The sequence below is a fragment of the Stegodyphus dumicola genome, chromosome 4 (assembly GCF_044657685.1).
Source record: "Stegodyphus dumicola isolate Sdum_Otavi_A_Nest chromosome 4, ASM4465768v1".
Lineage (NCBI taxonomy): Eukaryota > Metazoa > Arthropoda > Arachnida > Araneae > Eresidae > Stegodyphus > Stegodyphus dumicola.
This window is the reverse complement of record NC_140771.1, coordinates 241,796,156-241,812,959: the sequence shown is the minus strand read 5'-3', so window position 1 is coordinate 241,812,959 and position 16,804 is coordinate 241,796,156. Positions and strand designations below refer to the sequence as shown.

Sequence of the window (16,804 nt, the reverse complement as noted above, 5' to 3'; positions counted from 1 at the left end):
CTTTTCTTTCCTTTTTTTTTTTTTTTAAACTATTAACTATGAAAACCTTAAAGGATATCCAATTCACCAACTGAATCCCAGGGCAGATGGCAATATGCTCGTGTTAGCTTTGTTCAACTCTTTGTGTTTTTGGTATAAATATGGGCCTCACTCCTCTCTTCTTTCCAGAATTTTTTTGCTTCTGAATTTGATGAACAGCGACCCATGATTGTTTGTCCTTAAAATCAATAGAGTTTTGATTAAAATTTATGTGCAACATAAAATTGCTGTTTTGCCAAATTTAAATTCTCACAGAATGCATATAGGACTTACCAAATACTCCATATGGCATACAATTTGAACATAAACAGATTACATACTTTTTTAATTTAATCTAGTGAAGATTATGCAAAGGATTAGCTAAGAGCAACTGTAATAAAAGCAGCAATGTCAACCACTTGAAAATAACAGAATTTAACAAATGGCTCCGGCCTCCTTCAAAGATCACTGAATATGCTGCAATGTAAGTTTTAGCATATACAGGTTTTGCTCCCAATTCAAGGGTCTGAATCCTTGATTAACAGCCTGAAAAGGAGGTATAAGCTTGTATTCCTACTTGATTATTTTTCTATTACACTTGAAAAGTAGTATTTTTTTCCAATTATTTTTATGAAAAGCTTTTATAATCTTTCTTCATCATACCAATGATTTTTGTAAAATAATACAATTTTTTCCCAGAAGTGCAACGTGTTCAAGCACTGCAAACTACAATAAATCATCCTATTATCAATATCACTACATAATTTTATATCTGTACTTTGTATGTTTTAAATATTATAACTCAAAACCTATTTGCTTCATAGTATTTGAAGGAGAATGTATATCAAATATCCTGAGTTTACCACACTATATAAAAAATTATAAAATACATACACTCACTTAGGTTAACTGAATTTTAACCTAAACCTTTAAGAACTATAAATTTCATTTACATTATTTAACTGTTAATTATTACCATATACAAGAAATACATACCTCGCAGTACTAATCGTAAGACCTGAAATCTGAGAAGACAAATCTGCAATTATGAATAGTAATGTTTTCATATAATATAACAGATTCTCATACTTCCATTTCCATGATCCCTTTTTGAAAAATAATTCAATAGCTTTGCAACTAATAAACAAAAGCAAGTTATTAGATTTATTAAATGAAAGGGTAATGCAGAGGAGTACAATAATAATTATAAAATATTATTCATAATGTTTTTTTTTTTTAATTTCAAGTATTTTACATAATGAAACACTTTTACATTAAAAACACAAAAAGCTATTTTGAATTATAAATAAAAATAAAATCTTAAAACATTTCTAAAATTTTATCTTTATACTAAAAACATCAACTAGAATTCTGAAATATTTTTTATACAATAAAAATCTAACGTACAATTTTTACATGTTTAATCAATTTTCAAAACCAATATATATTTCAACTTGAACAAACAAAACTGTAGAGAAAAGGTTTAAAATAACATTAATTAAAAATTCAACTTATCAAGTAAACACCAATTCAAGCTCTATATTTCAACATTTGGGTCAACTAACTTCCAAACTAATTGAAAACTTTATATCCGTGAATTTGACAAGTAGACTAAATTTACTATATTTAATATCAACACTTTGTTTGGTAAATATTCTAATATTAATTAGGGATAATTCAAAGCAAAACTGTTCAGACAAAGAGTTTTAACAATTCTTTCACTTCACAAACTTTCAATAACTACAGATTTATACCATTATTTATTACTCATATTCATATGATTATTTTTCTATTATAAACATAGCATTCAATATTCATATGAATATTTCTCTACTATGAATAGATATACTTCTATTGATGCTAATAATTACTATGACTTCTTCATTCTTGATACAGAGTTCAACTTATTTGTCTAATAATTAAAAATCTGATTTGGAAACAATATGCCTTCCTTGTACTACCCATTAATTATACACATTTTTTCTTGCACTTTATTTAAACCTACTTTATCAAATTTCATAAGAAATATATTTCTCATTCAATAAATTAAGTTCTCATTTCGTGATAAGGCAAAAGTACATAAAAACTCAGAACATCTTCATTAAAAATTGTAAAATACAGAGAAACCTCAAACTTCAAACACAATTAAAAACAGTTTAAAAAACAATTTGTGCAATCAAAATTAAGAGTTTCTAAGCCAAAACAAGCAATTTAATCCCTATGAAGGCAGGAAGGAAAAATTTCCAGTGCAAAGAATTTAAAAGTCAACTTTTGGTCCCACTATCAAAAGGACACCACCTGACTTAATTCATTATACTACTAAGAGTTTCAAACATAAACAAGTGAAACTTACAGTTTTACATTGTTGATAATTACAATTATTGCATGCAGATTATCTAAAGGCATAAAAACCTAAACTGGAATATAAGAACAACACAATCCAATCACTTTTAAAACAAAGATGAACAATTTACCAACATATAAGAATTAAAACTTCAACTAAGCTGACTAAAAGGGTGGATACATATCTATAAATATATATGTATAAAAGTTTAGTGCAGCATATTGCAAAGAAAAGTTACAAAAATCCCCCATACAAAATTTCAACATTCTATGGCTAATCATTTATGGGTTATGTGAGATACATACATATGCATGGACAGATGTCACAAAAAAAAAAAATCTCTTCTGAATCCATTTTATAATCCATTCAAGGAAAACTGGTCCTTTATTCTTTCTGTATGTAGAGATGTAATGCAAAAAAAATTGTGCAAATGGATTCAAGAGTGGTCAAAATGGATATTTTCCTTGAAATGTGATACCCAAAGTTTCTCACAATTACAATAATACTTTATACAAGGAAGTACAATTTGAAATCATTAAAAGAATAAGTGCATGTTAACAGCTCTTCTGTAATTTTTTAATCATTTTTGGAATTTGCACATGAAAAACATCAAGAAAATAAAATGATTTAATTTAGTTTAATTTATGATTCTTAAAGCATCTGAAACTTATTTGTCCTTCCTTTGACATATAAAATGAAAAGCCAGACAAAATCTTTTGATTACATGTGTAACAGAAACAGCCCTCAATAAAGGTCTTTTCACTCTCAGATACATAATTTTTTAGTATTCCCCTACATTTAATAAATCCAAAGCTTTTGTGTCTTGAATCATTAAAAAAAAAAAAAAAAAAAAAAAAAAAAAAAAAAAAAAAAAAGATGCTCCATTTGAATTGCACATATGTAATAAAACTGTCACATGATGATGATGGTACATTTTCCTATTAGAATCACCCAGGAATACTTAGTACCTTTATAAATTAGTCGATATACTTAGACATTTATAGACTTCTAACGTACTTTATAATGAAATGTTTTGCAAGTAAACATCAAAACAGGTACACTCCTATTTGAAGATATTAATTTCATGGTGCTTACAGAAATCTTCAGCATTCATTATAAGCCAGCATTTCTGCATAGCGATAAACTATATAGAAGAGATTTACACCTCCTCAGTCAATAGTAGGAATTAAAAGATCCACTCACATTTACTTCAACTTAACACTGTTTCACAATGTTTAATTTAAATACAGATATTTTATATATTATATATATTCACACACATTTGATCAAACTGTCGGCTGGGAGGATCGGAGTTGTGCCCCTAATAATAATAATAATATATATATATAAGTATTAAAAAAAAGTCAGAGCTTAAACAACTGTATATAATTTAAACCCTAGGAGGGCCCTAGCAATTTTTTCTCAGTTAAAGTCATAACCCAAAAAGAAGAACAAGTAAAGTAAAACTTCAAATACATATACAATACTGAAGATAATACAAAATAATACAACATATAATAATAAACAAAAAGTATGTATTAATCTCCTTTGTTTAATGTTTCAAACAGAACTTGTAAGGGAAAAGTGTTTTGAAGCTTTAAACCAAGTTGATTAATGAGTTCTGAATACATGTTTTATTCCTCTGAATCAATTGAGACTCTAAATTATAATTCTTGAGTCAGATTTCCAATTTAAAACAACATTTAAGTGGCTCTCAAATGTTCAGACCTTTTCCCCACATGCTTTCAAAACCCCAGAACTACAAAAAAATACAAAAAGAAATTTTAAAAAATAAAATAAAACTCACAGAAAATTTTTTAGGCAAAAACCTGAAAAATAAAAGCCTAAAAAAAAAAAAAAAAAAAAAAAAAAAAAAAAAAAAAAAAAAAAGCCAAACGAACTAATTACAATCAAAGACATCAAGGATAAAAACAGAGCAATACAAGCAACATTATTAAATATATATATATATATATATATATATATTTGGGGGGGGTCAGTACATAAAGCCTAAAATAAGGGCAGCTTGAAAGTGTACTAAATTAGCTTTTTCCGAATGAAAATAACCAGAAAATACTCTTATATAAAGCTGCAGAGAATGTACGAAATTTTAACAAAAAGCTTTAAAAATACTCAAAAGAAGAAGCTGATGAGAGAATGGAGATTTTATTAAAAATACTTAAAGCAAAAACTATTAAGAATAAACGAAATTTCACTTAGAAAGCTGCTGAGAACTAATTCAATATTTAATTAAATAAGGACTTAACAATTCTCTAATACTCTTAAAAAAAAAAAAAAAAAAAAAAAAAAACATTAAAAACCTTAAAAAACTAAAAATTAATAAATAAAAGAGAAAGTTTCGATTAAAGTTTAAAAATATAGTAATGTATAATAACATACACATATACAGGGTGTCCTGTAAATGCTGCGACAAACTTCTGGGAGAGAAGCTTGTGAACATCTTCCAACATGATGGAGCACCTGCTCATTTTGGACTGGATGTTCGAACAGACCATTTGCCCAGTCCATCGATGCACGCCCACCATGCCGATCATTCCCGCATCTATGGACTGGGAGTGGTGGATTCCCTGGCTCTTATGCTTAGCAGATTTATTGAGCCTTGATTTTTATATGTGTGTGTTTAAAAATATAGTAATATATAATAACATACATATATACAGGGTGTCCTGTAAATGCTACAACAAACTTCTGGGTGAGGTAGGGCACATAAATGAAATGACAGAAAGGAATAGGAAAATAAAGACAGCAAGCAAGTAAAGACTGCCCCTCTTTGATTTCAACAAATTATTTAATTAATGTAGAATGTTATAAAATTATAAATGAGGACATACTTTCATAGATGAAAGTGAAAAACTTATCTATAACCCATGCAACACATTTGATGCCACATTTAAAATGCTTTCAGAATAGAATCACTTCAGATCAAAAAACAATTAAATGAAGTTGTAGCAAAATGTGCAACCTGCACACAATTACGCATACTTCTTTTCAGATAAAAATAATTTAAATTTCAAATAGGTAAAAATGGATATGTGTTTGTGTGATAAATTCTTTGAAAACGGAGAATATTTTTTAATACATAGAAAAAAATACTTGATTTACAAGCTATAAATTATAGTCACAGGTTGCAAATATATATATATAATTATAATGGGTATCAATAAAAATACAAGCAAAAACTCTTACCCAGATAATTTGGGATACCAGGCTTGTTCATAACAAAGTAAACAAAACGTTGTACTCATGTAGTGAAAAAATGGTAAACACCAAGTCTAAAATCAATAAACAAATTTTATAAATCTTAAAAAATATTTAACTAAAGTATTTTACTAAAATAAAGATAGACTAACTTTTTCAATCCCAAGGATCGATTCAGATGTTTCAATTATTACTTCCAAAGCATGCAATACAGTTGACAAAAGTCTTTCATCATGATAGCAAGTAACTGCAGCAGCTGCATCAATTAATACTGCAGGATCCATACATTCTGTATCTTGTTTATGCGCAGAAAAAGCTGCACGATGCTGGGCAATTGCGACTAAAGTGTAATGCACTAGTATATCCTCCATAAAAGATACAACATCTTCATTTATATCAATACTTGCTGCCACTAGAAGATAACAAACAATTACAGAATAAAAAATAATTACATATTACATGAAAATAAATTAGTTCAAAGAATCACATTTCTTGATATTTTTGTTTCTCAAGAAATTTATATTTTTTACATACAATATGCTATGTAGCCTGTATGGGAGTTGGTCCTACGCCAGGTACATGAATGATAGGCTATCCAAAAAGGGCATGTATTTACAGTTTGTAAATCAGATTTCAGAAGTCATAAATAGCAAAATTCACTTCACTGGTGCACAAATATTTTATTAGGTATTTATTTATTTACTTTAAAATTAATAATTTTCAGTTTTTTATTTTGTTACAGATTTATCAGTTCTCCATAACAAAACTATCTCACTGGTTTTAGCTTCATTTTAATAATTAATGCTTTGCCTCTTAAAATTATGATTTAAGTCAACACAAATAAATAAATAAAGGAAGAAAGAAAACATGTACATGAACTGACTACAATCCAAAAGGTTTTTTAATTTTTTTAATCCAATTTTCTTATGCATCTTAATATACACTGAATACAAGTTAAACCTATTCACAGAAAAGGTTGTGTTATCATAAGAGGAGTGGTTTCTAAATTTAATATGTTATTTACAGTGTTATATTTTCAGACATGCATAGAAATATACAGCAGGCTGAAACATATGCACTTAGTGAATGGTATAATTTTCATTCAAATCACAATGGAAAGCATTCCTTTAAATGCTTTCTACTGTAAATCAAATACTTATATATTTATTTTAATATTTAACCATCAATAATTAATGCAGTAATTTTAAATCCAATATATTATAAAGCCAATTTAATCTGTCATTCTGTCCTTCTGTGTATTAATATTTTAATTGAAAAAAATAAATTTAACAGAAGCATTATGCATATTACTACTATTATGAGTACATTCTATAATATTAAATAACTTCTGAGAATATGTTGCTTGATACAACAGAGATAGACTGCCATATTGTAGGCTTAGGTCTGAATCCATGATAAAGCATGCATGCTTGTACACATTGCACATAAAAAGGGAAGAGACAGTTCTACATTTCCCATTTTACTGGGCTGATTAACAAAATTCAACTTGTATTTTTCATATCTCGAAAGCATAACTTAGGATATATATTAGATTTATGTATAACATTTTTCTAATAAAGGTATTTTAACACAAAATCAGACTTTTTCTGAAATGACATTTGCATTTTTTTCCATATTCCGATTATACAACTGAAATTATGCCAAACTGCCAAGTTTTGTAAAATTGCATTAGTAGTTTTTAAAAACTGAGCTCTCAAAATTTTAGCTTTTCAGTGCTAATTGAATATGGTCTGTATTTATTATTATCTTTTTTATTAACTTACTGAATTCCTTCTTTCATAATTAGAAATTCAGGTTCAATTCAAATAAAATTCACAGATATTTTTTGATTTATATTTAAAATTTGCATATTTTAGTAAATTTTATAAATATTTTGAAAAAAAAATCGAATTATAAACTATAAACTTTTTGACTTCATCTTATAATAGATGTATTTCTGATCACACCTGCAAAAAATCAGAATTTTTTTATTTAAGATTTTGGAAGATATATGTGAATTTATAGATTCATGTGGTTTGAAATTTGGCATATTTGTCATAATAATAAACCAAATATGCTTTACACAGTTTGTTAAAATTATTTGAAGGATGCAACTTTTATTATGCACGTGCACAGTGAAAAGGAAAGAAAAATTGGCTACCATAAATTAAGAGTTTCACCAACTGAATTTTCTTGGCACAAACTGCAAAAAATGCGCTAAAACAAATTTTTAAATTTCTCGGTAAGTTTCTCATCAAACGTTAAAAAATTTCATATTTAGGCATAATTTGAGTTGCAGAATCAGAATATGGGAAAAAATCATTATGTCATTTCAGAAAAAGTCAGATTTTGTGTGAGAATACCCATGTTAGAACAAAGCTATATATAAATCTGATACATATTCTAAGTTGCACTTTCGAGACATGAAAAACCAGTTAAATTTCATCAGTCGGTCCCATTGAACAGGAGATATATAACTGTCCTATATATTTTTGTGCAAGGTGTACACATATCTTGTTAAAACTCATACTTTCCTACTGCATATATAGAAAATTAAATAACAAGAATGTAATCTGGTAATATAATTTTAATGATAAATATCCTTTTATTTTAATTAACAAAATTCCAATTACTAAAGGTAGTTTGATAGATTCTTTAATTTTTTTTTTTTTTTTTGACTGTAAAATTTCTACTTCTGTAAATTCTTCTATATTAATTCTATTAAGTCTTTTAATCAGCAGCTCCATTTTTAATACGTGTTTTTATGATTTAAATGCAATTGCTTTGAAAAAATAATGTATGAAATATTTAGTATTTTTTAATTATTCTGTCTATGTATGTTTCAGAATGAATTATTATTATTTTATAAGCAATATTGTTAAAAATGGAAACACTGTAGCAAGCAATATGTAAATTTTCCCTGTATTTATGGTATGCTGACCGAGTTTTTAGTCCAATTTTTCTCTGCTGCTATATATCTTTAAGCAAGCATCCTAGTTCAATAATGTATAATACTGTTGCGATTGTGATTTTTTAATTAGTTTGATAGCAACATCAGATCAAATCCTCAGATACTATCATGGGGAAGAGCACAAGATTGCTTCCATTGTTGGCATGGACCTTAAAAGCACTTTAGAGATGACAGTATGTGTTTTGTCCATTTCCATAAATATTTTCTTACAGAATCCTCCAGAGAATGGATTCTAGGGTTTCCAATTTGTCTTCCCTAACCATCAAACAACTTGGCAGTACGTTTGGTTTGCTGTATATATTAAGTGTCCTCACATTGGCAAAGGCTCTATATACACCTATAAACATCCGAGCCTTCTCTGAGATTTGAGCTTGGATCCATTGATATGACAGCTAGCATTTGCTGAACACTATACTGAGCAGGGCAGCTGAATAATTCGTATCAAAACTGATTCAAACCTTATACTTTTATTACCTTGTATCATAATTATGCAATAGTATCGTTAAATTTCTAGAGCCTACTGCATAATGCTCATATACTTTCTTTCAAAATGGCTGCAGTATGAAATGCAATTAGTGCTTAACAAAATATTTACTGAAATTACATTACCATGCTGTTAACAAAATAAGGTTTTTGTAAAATTTTTATAACTGTGATACAAAAATATTAATAAGTGTTTTGTAAATATAGGTATTGTGAAAGATGTTTATTCTGTTTTTGAACAATTAATCAATCTGTGATTACAGATAAGAGTATAACTTTCCTTCTGCTATTTGCAACTAATTATATTTATATTATTATTAGGGAAATGTATTTTATGCTAGTAATCATGATCTTATTGCTACTATTCCATCATTCTTATCTTCTCTGCTAGAATTGGCAGATAACAGGGTTTTACACCAGTTGGAAAATATGCTGAAAGTTTATGTGCAAGTCAACTGTTCTTCTGGTAGCATAACATGATGTTTCTTTGAGGATCGATGGCACTTTATACTGCAACGATTCGTAGACTAATGTGTTTAACAAATGTGCGTCACATGCACGTATATCAGTGTAATATTTCAGTTAATCAGTTTAATGTCTTTTTGGAGATTTATGATCAATTTTACAAAATAAACTAATATTGGAATAAAATACAAAAATATTAAGACATCTGAAAGAAACTACTGGTAGTAAAATTGTACTTTATACAAGTATAAAAAAAATTTGAATAAAAATAATTCATTAATTTTATTACTAATTTTCTACTTATTTTTCACTGAATTTCTTTTCCATCTGCTTTTATTTTAAAATGACTCTATGAGAAAAAATACTTCCCTTTGAGTTATAATAATATGATTGCCACATATATAAATTATGTTATATTTTTGATAAGATCTCTGTTATTAATAACAAATGCAAATTCACACAATATTAATATTTTTTTCTGTAACAGAAAATTGATAAAAAGGCAGAAAAATCAGAAAAGAAACTGGAAAATGTAATCTTACCAAACATTGCCATTAATGCAATTTTATGGGTCTCACGAAACTCCTCATTGGAACATATTTCTTGTCTTCCACAATCTGAATGGAAACTGCAAAAAAATATCAGATGTTTCATACAGAACTGAACTATTTAGTTTTTTTTAAAAAAAAGATAATTATTATTCAAAAAGTTTTAAAAAATTACAATATTTATAATTATTAAAAAGGAAAATCACTTTAATTATACCAAATAAAGATACACAAATGGGATTTGTCAAAATATGGATCATTTCAACATTATAAAAAACATCTGCAAAATAATTTCATGCACATATTTTTAGAATTCAAATGCTTTTTAGGGTGCCAAATGAAATGTAAAACTAACAAATTTCTGCATTAGTTTGAAAGCATGCAAACTGAAGGGTGGCAATAATTCTCTTCTCAGAGACAACCAATTTGCAATCCCCCAAGGGGTTATTTGAAGATTCTCCTTAACAAGGAAGTCTACTGCAGCAAATGATTCTTCAATGCTGACTAAATGTGTTTAACCAAGTTGAGGTGTGCCAGCTGTATTCACATCTCCGTGGTTAAAATCGCTTCATTATGCAACATACACACAGCCTCATACATTTCTTTATTTGAGTGTAAATGTCAGTTCCACTAATACCTTCAAAGACAAAAACTGGATTACTACCATCTAATAAGCCTGATTCAGGAACTCATGGCAAATTATTGTTATGTCTCATCTGTTTCACTTAGCGACACACCACTGCTCTTTTAAACCAGATTTGTCATGACATGCAGAGCCATCTAGTACAGAAGTGTGAAAGTTCTGCCACATAGAAGAACACTACTCAAATCATAGACACTGTTCAGCTGGGCACTACTTATAATTAATTTTTCCTATGATTCATGTTTTCCATTGTTGGAGTGGCAAAGAAGAAAGGTTCTGAATAATTTATGTGAAACACCGTGAATTGTGTTTTTTCTTAACTTTCTAATTTGGTCCAGCTTATTATTTTGTTCAGACTTATCAAAATAAAGGTTTCAGTTAAAGATAACACCTCCAGTTTATTCTTCCATCGAACATTTATATCCATCAATCAGTCAAAGAATATCAGAATTTTGCACATACTGCACAGATATAAAGCGGTCTTTTTAAAATCAAAACCTATGTGCAAACTAGTATAGAATTCTTGAAATACTTTCCTATAACATATGCTCTGTGAAGCATTGCAAGGTCATGAAAAAGAACATACAGGTGTTTTTCAAAATGCTTCAGAGGCTGCATAAGAAGAGAAGTATTAATGCATAAAACAAATTTGCTTATATTACTTGTGTTTAATTTAGCAACAAGTCTTCCATATTAATTCAAAAATTTCTACATGTAACTTTACTAAATTTAAATTGATCCAGAAATTTGAAAAATCTGGAATAGCCAGAGTCCTGATGACTTCAGATCTTGGCTACATTATACATTATACAATTAAAAAGTGATGAAAAAAACAAACATTATATTCACACTCTTTTGTATGCACAAACGTAAGAGACATATATTATTTTAGCCTTAAAAAAATGCTATACTTGTATTGTATAGCATTCTGAATAAAAATCATTCTTCTTTCTACATATGTGATTGCAAACAAAAAAGACAAGTCAAGTACTATCTCATTATTGATGGAGAACATTCAGCACTGAAATAATCAGCTAAGTGCATAAGGAAAACTCTTAATATAAGAACACAAACAGTGCTCTGCAAGGACCATTTTTATCTTCCATATTAGTATGAAATGCACATGCAGGTACTCACGTTAATTTGATAGCAGTATAATTAAAATTTGGGGGTTTTCATAACTAAAGCAAAGTTTCATGCATTTTTGTCCATACTACTGTATTTATATGCATCTCCTGAATAAATAGGCCAGATGAAGAGGGAAACATGAACCTGTAATGAAGCTCCATGTATTACAATTCTTCCAAGTGAAGGCACTCAGCTAATAATATCCTGCTTAATATGAGAGAGGAATATCAAGAATTTACTTTTAAGTGATGGGTCACTAGAGACCATATATTCACAAATTTAAAGTTAAAACTATGTGACAAAACTAAAAATTCGTTTATAAAGCAAAGGCTACATTACTGAGTATTTCAAATCATTTAGCCACTCACAGCAGCCATACTTATATTCTCACCAAATGAGGGAAGCAAAATAAAAAAGATCTTGAATGTCTTGGCTTTTGAAAATGAGCTTTAAAAAAACTTTCCAGTATGTTACTACACTGTCCACAGAATTTGTATAAAGAGCTCAAATCAACTCTTAAGATGCACTTACACAAGGTCACAAATATTTAAAATAACAAAATATTTAAATATATAAACATAAAATATTACTTGCAAATTACAAATGATATAAAACACACAAAATAAGATATAAGATTTAATAAATAAAAGCAAACACAGACTGATTCTAATTATTAAAAAACTACATGTAGAACAAAAAATGAGAAATTTAAACATAAGTATTTAGATAAATGTGTGTCACTGGAGGAAATTTTACCTTGCATGAGTAAAAAAGTGGTACTTATTATCACTTTTATCAATTTTGATGCTAGCAGCAAGAACACCTTTTATGATTTCCCAGCACTGCTCTATATAAAAGCTTTGAGTATCACCACAAAGTAATGTGTTGAAAGCTGTTACTGTAATCTAAAATAATAAGAAAAACATAATAACAATCACAATTCAAGTAAATTATATAATTTACAAAAATTCATCAATAATTTGTCATAAATATCATTTGAAACATTTAATTAGGAACTGGTATCTATTCTTACATTTCTTCCCAAAAATATTCATCACTTACTTATTCATTACAAGTTAGTTTACAGCAAAACCAGCTCCAGCATATCTGGTGCTTTAAACAACTAATACAGTTTGCAACACAAATGAATTAAACATATTAATAAGTGAAATACATATTTATTGTGATATCATTTATGAATATAATTAAATTGGCTTCCTCTGAAAATTGGCACCTTAACTGGCTGCATATGTTTGGAACTGGTCCTGGCTTACCTAACAACAATTCATGCTCTTCTAAATGTATAAAACTCATTTTTCGTTATATATTTTAACTGAAAAATTTATTAACCATTTCACAGTTTTTTTCAGAAAAATTTGAAATCAATTACAAAAATACTTTTTAAGGCAAAGAAATTCTCTTCATTATTGCATGCAAAAACAACACCCTGAGTCACAAATTTTGAGTCACCTTTAAAATCAGCTTTAGACATACATATATTTCACTACATACAAAGTGTTATAATGAAAAATAACTACAATGCCCATAGTTTAATGGAACAGACAAATGTTTATAATTGAAAAGGAAAAGTTGTACTACAATTTTCTGTGCTTCGAATTTAACAGAAAGCTTGCAATGCTCAATTCATTATAAACTAGTCAGGTCCATGTTATTCAGGTACTGAGACAGTCTTTTAATCCTTCACTAGTATCACTTGAAACAGAGGCCCGGTGGCACAGCGGCTAGCGTGTCGCACAGCAGCATCTCAGGTCTAGGGTTCAATTCCTGGGCTGGGTAAGGTTGACTCAGCCTTTCATCCTATCAGTGGGTCAATAAAATGAGTACCAAGTTCGCTTGGAGACTAAACACCTGCGACAAGCTGACCACTTGTCTGGGGCATATGCTCATGCACCCTGGGGCCCACATTCTAGAAAGAAGATATCAGGGCACTGCCGTCCATGACTCTCTAAGGGCTGTTTGTGCCACTGAGTTTAGTTTTAGTGTCACTTGAATCCAATAGAGCAACCCAATTATGCTAAACTAGGAATGCTCGAATTGACTTCAAGCTAGAGAAAAATCAGTGCTTGTATTTTGCAAAGCCCAAACTGAGTTTGTTTGCTTTTACTAAACGCAATGCTGTTCTTTGAAAGTTGGGTGAGATTAGCTGCAAAGACACTCACCGTGAGTGAAAGAATTAAAAATAAAAATAAAAAATAAAGTAATTTTTTACATTAATTACACCCTTCTCAACTTTTATTTTAGACACAGCGATAAGTCACCTTAAGTCTATCAAAAAGCTAATCACATTTTACAATAGTAAAAGAAGTTAAAACCTTACATAGTTATTACTTTCAGCATTAGCATCAGCATTTTGGTTAATATGATTCAGAAAGGCAAATAGGGAAAAAAATGGCAATGAAAGAAGAAGGGTGCAGAGCAAAAAAATGTGTGCACTGTGAACATATTCAGCTCACCAATATTTAGATTTACAAGTAATAGTTTCAAAAATGAGAGTAATCAAAAATAATCTGAAGGAGATGATTCAGCAGTCAAAAAACTTTACTTTTTTACATCAGAGATTCATTACAGAAGTTTCATATTCATTGGAGAATTTGGAGCTTACTTTCCAAATAACAGGTACAGTTATTAGGAAGGTTGATGGTAATCGGCCAAGGAGAAAAGTGGTGACTAATGACTAATATATCGCTCTGCAGGTTAATAGACATCAAAATCAGAGAAGCAATATTACAATGCACATGGCAACCAGATTACAGATGTCCCGAATTACCATCGCCAGACTACTTCATAAAGGTGACTTATTCTTCTGCCCTCCTCAACATTGCATACCATTGACAGAACTATTTACAGTGGTGCAGAGAACACAAAGATACCTCATCAATACAGTTACATCTTCTTTATGCATGAGAATTGTTTCAGTATGATAAACAATTCTCAGTGCCAGTTGATATGGAGAGAGATAGGCACACGCTTTCATCCCACTAACAGCAAGGAAAGAGACCAGTGTGTTCCTGGTGTGCTTAAAGGGGAGACATTATGATGAACAAATGGACACAGCTCCACATTTTCAGCAGAGGTTTACTTACCAGAGAACATTATGATAAAGTCATTATTCCCATATCTGTCTTTTCCAGGATGCCATTGGTCCTGACTTTGTTTTTATAGATGACAATGCATGGACACACAAGACTCAAACTGTTGAGGAGCTACCCACAAATACCCACAGAATGGACTAGGCAGAACGTTCCCCTGATTTAAATCTCACTGAACATTGTGGCATACTTTAGGAAGATGTCTGGGGACATGACTCTCCAAAGAACACCAGACAAGTGATGCTTTTTAAAGAATGGGAATTTGCCCAAGAACTATTAGATAATCTGGTGTTAAGTATCCACAGACCATGCAATGCAACCGCTGCAGTTACACGAGGCCATATCTTTTACCAAGGCTTTTTATTTCCTCTTTCTCTCTTGGCCAGACAGTTTTTGCACCAATGCCATTCTGTCAATAAAGCCCTTTTTCTTGGTCAAATTAAAACAATAAGAATCAGGATAATATTCCTAAATTTTCAGGATTAGTTTTCAAGGTTTAAATTCACCACCTTCTTCTTCACCTAAAGAAGTGCAAATAATAAAAAAGAAGTCATTGATAAGATAAGATACCAAGATAAGAATGAGAAGAAGGGCAAGAAGCTGCTGGTGCCATCTATTTGATGAAAAATGAAAACAGCTATGAAATAAATTCCTTAAAACCTTAGGGTAAAGCCGAAATGGAATTGGAACTACAACTGAAAGATTTATATGAATGTGAACACTTCTAGAAAACCTAATTCACCAGCAAAAATAATTTTTGGCTCCAGAAAAATGGAAAATGTGATTTTTCTGACCAACAGCATTCAGCAACAGAGGATTTACGTATTTGGTAACATATATCTCTTGTTTCTTAGCGCAAAATTATAAGGCTCTCTTAGTTTGACCAATGTAAATTGTACCACGTCAGAAAAGAATCCTGTAAAAAAAAAAAACGGAGTTCATATTTGGAATGAGATCTTCAAGTACAAAATGCTAATTTTATAGACAGAAAAGAAAACTACCTGAAAATTGAATTTTTGTAAAATATGCACAATTTTATAGCTAATTGATAGAAAGAAAGAAATTACAATAGAAATCTTATAATTTTCTAAAATGAGAGGATGCTTTTTGTTGTGTTAACATGAGACTTTTTTAACTTCTTGGTCAATAATGTTAGGTCAAAAACCTCTGCCAATAGCATTGGCTTCTAAGTAATTTAGTTCTTAATGAAGAGCTGATTTGGAGGAGCAAACTTGAAGTGCACATAAAACAAAGGAATAAAAAGAAGTTAACTTCTATTTAGTTCAATAACATGATTTAGAGTGTGGTGGAAGGTAAACAGTACTACTGAAGTTGTATATGCAGAGTAATCAAGATGTCAAGGAATGGAAGAGAACTGAATGTCTCAAGTTCAAAAGTGAGCTGAATATCAGAATCAATGGAATTTTTGAATTTTTTTGATTCATCACAATGAATACAGATATCAGCAAGGATACAACTAAGAGGGCTTTTTATGGCTAATCCTTCAGTTTAGTTTGTAATAATTATTTTGGGAAACAAAATGTATTTGTCAGACAGACTCAAGTCTCCTTACTCGAACTGTATTTGTATTTCTCAAGTTCTGCAAATATTATTATTAAATTTTATCTTATTAGGTTTATAAAAATTTTCATTGTAACTACAAGAAATAGTTTTAATAAATTTTGAATAAAAAAGCATTTCCTTGCTTTGCCACATTAATTTTTTTGCTCATTAATTTAATTATCAGTTAATGCACTGATAGATAGTTTTCCTTCACTTTCTAGTGGTATATTTTCTTTGAAATGATAAATGGACTATAACCTAAATCCAACTAAACATGCATAATGAAGTACCATGAGATAGGAAAGAAAATTA

General features: G+C 29.4%; 1 protein-coding gene across 1 annotated transcript in view; it reads right to left on the bottom strand.

Annotated features, from left to right (window-relative positions):
- Nucleotides 1-16,804, bottom strand: part of LOC118193461 (transformation/transcription domain-associated protein-like) — a 313,501-nt gene that overhangs the window by 181,294 nt on the left and 115,403 nt on the right. The window contains exons 26-30 of the mRNA XM_085816144.1: nt 12,576-12,724; nt 10,043-10,128; nt 5,734-5,993; nt 5,570-5,655; nt 1,015-1,155 (exon numbers count right to left, since the gene is read on the bottom strand). Coding sequence (XP_085672270.1) covers nt 1,015-1,155; nt 5,570-5,655; nt 5,734-5,993; nt 10,043-10,128; nt 12,576-12,724 — 722 coding nt within the window. The remainder of the gene's footprint in view (nt 1-1,014; nt 1,156-5,569; nt 5,656-5,733; nt 5,994-10,042; nt 10,129-12,575; nt 12,725-16,804) is intronic.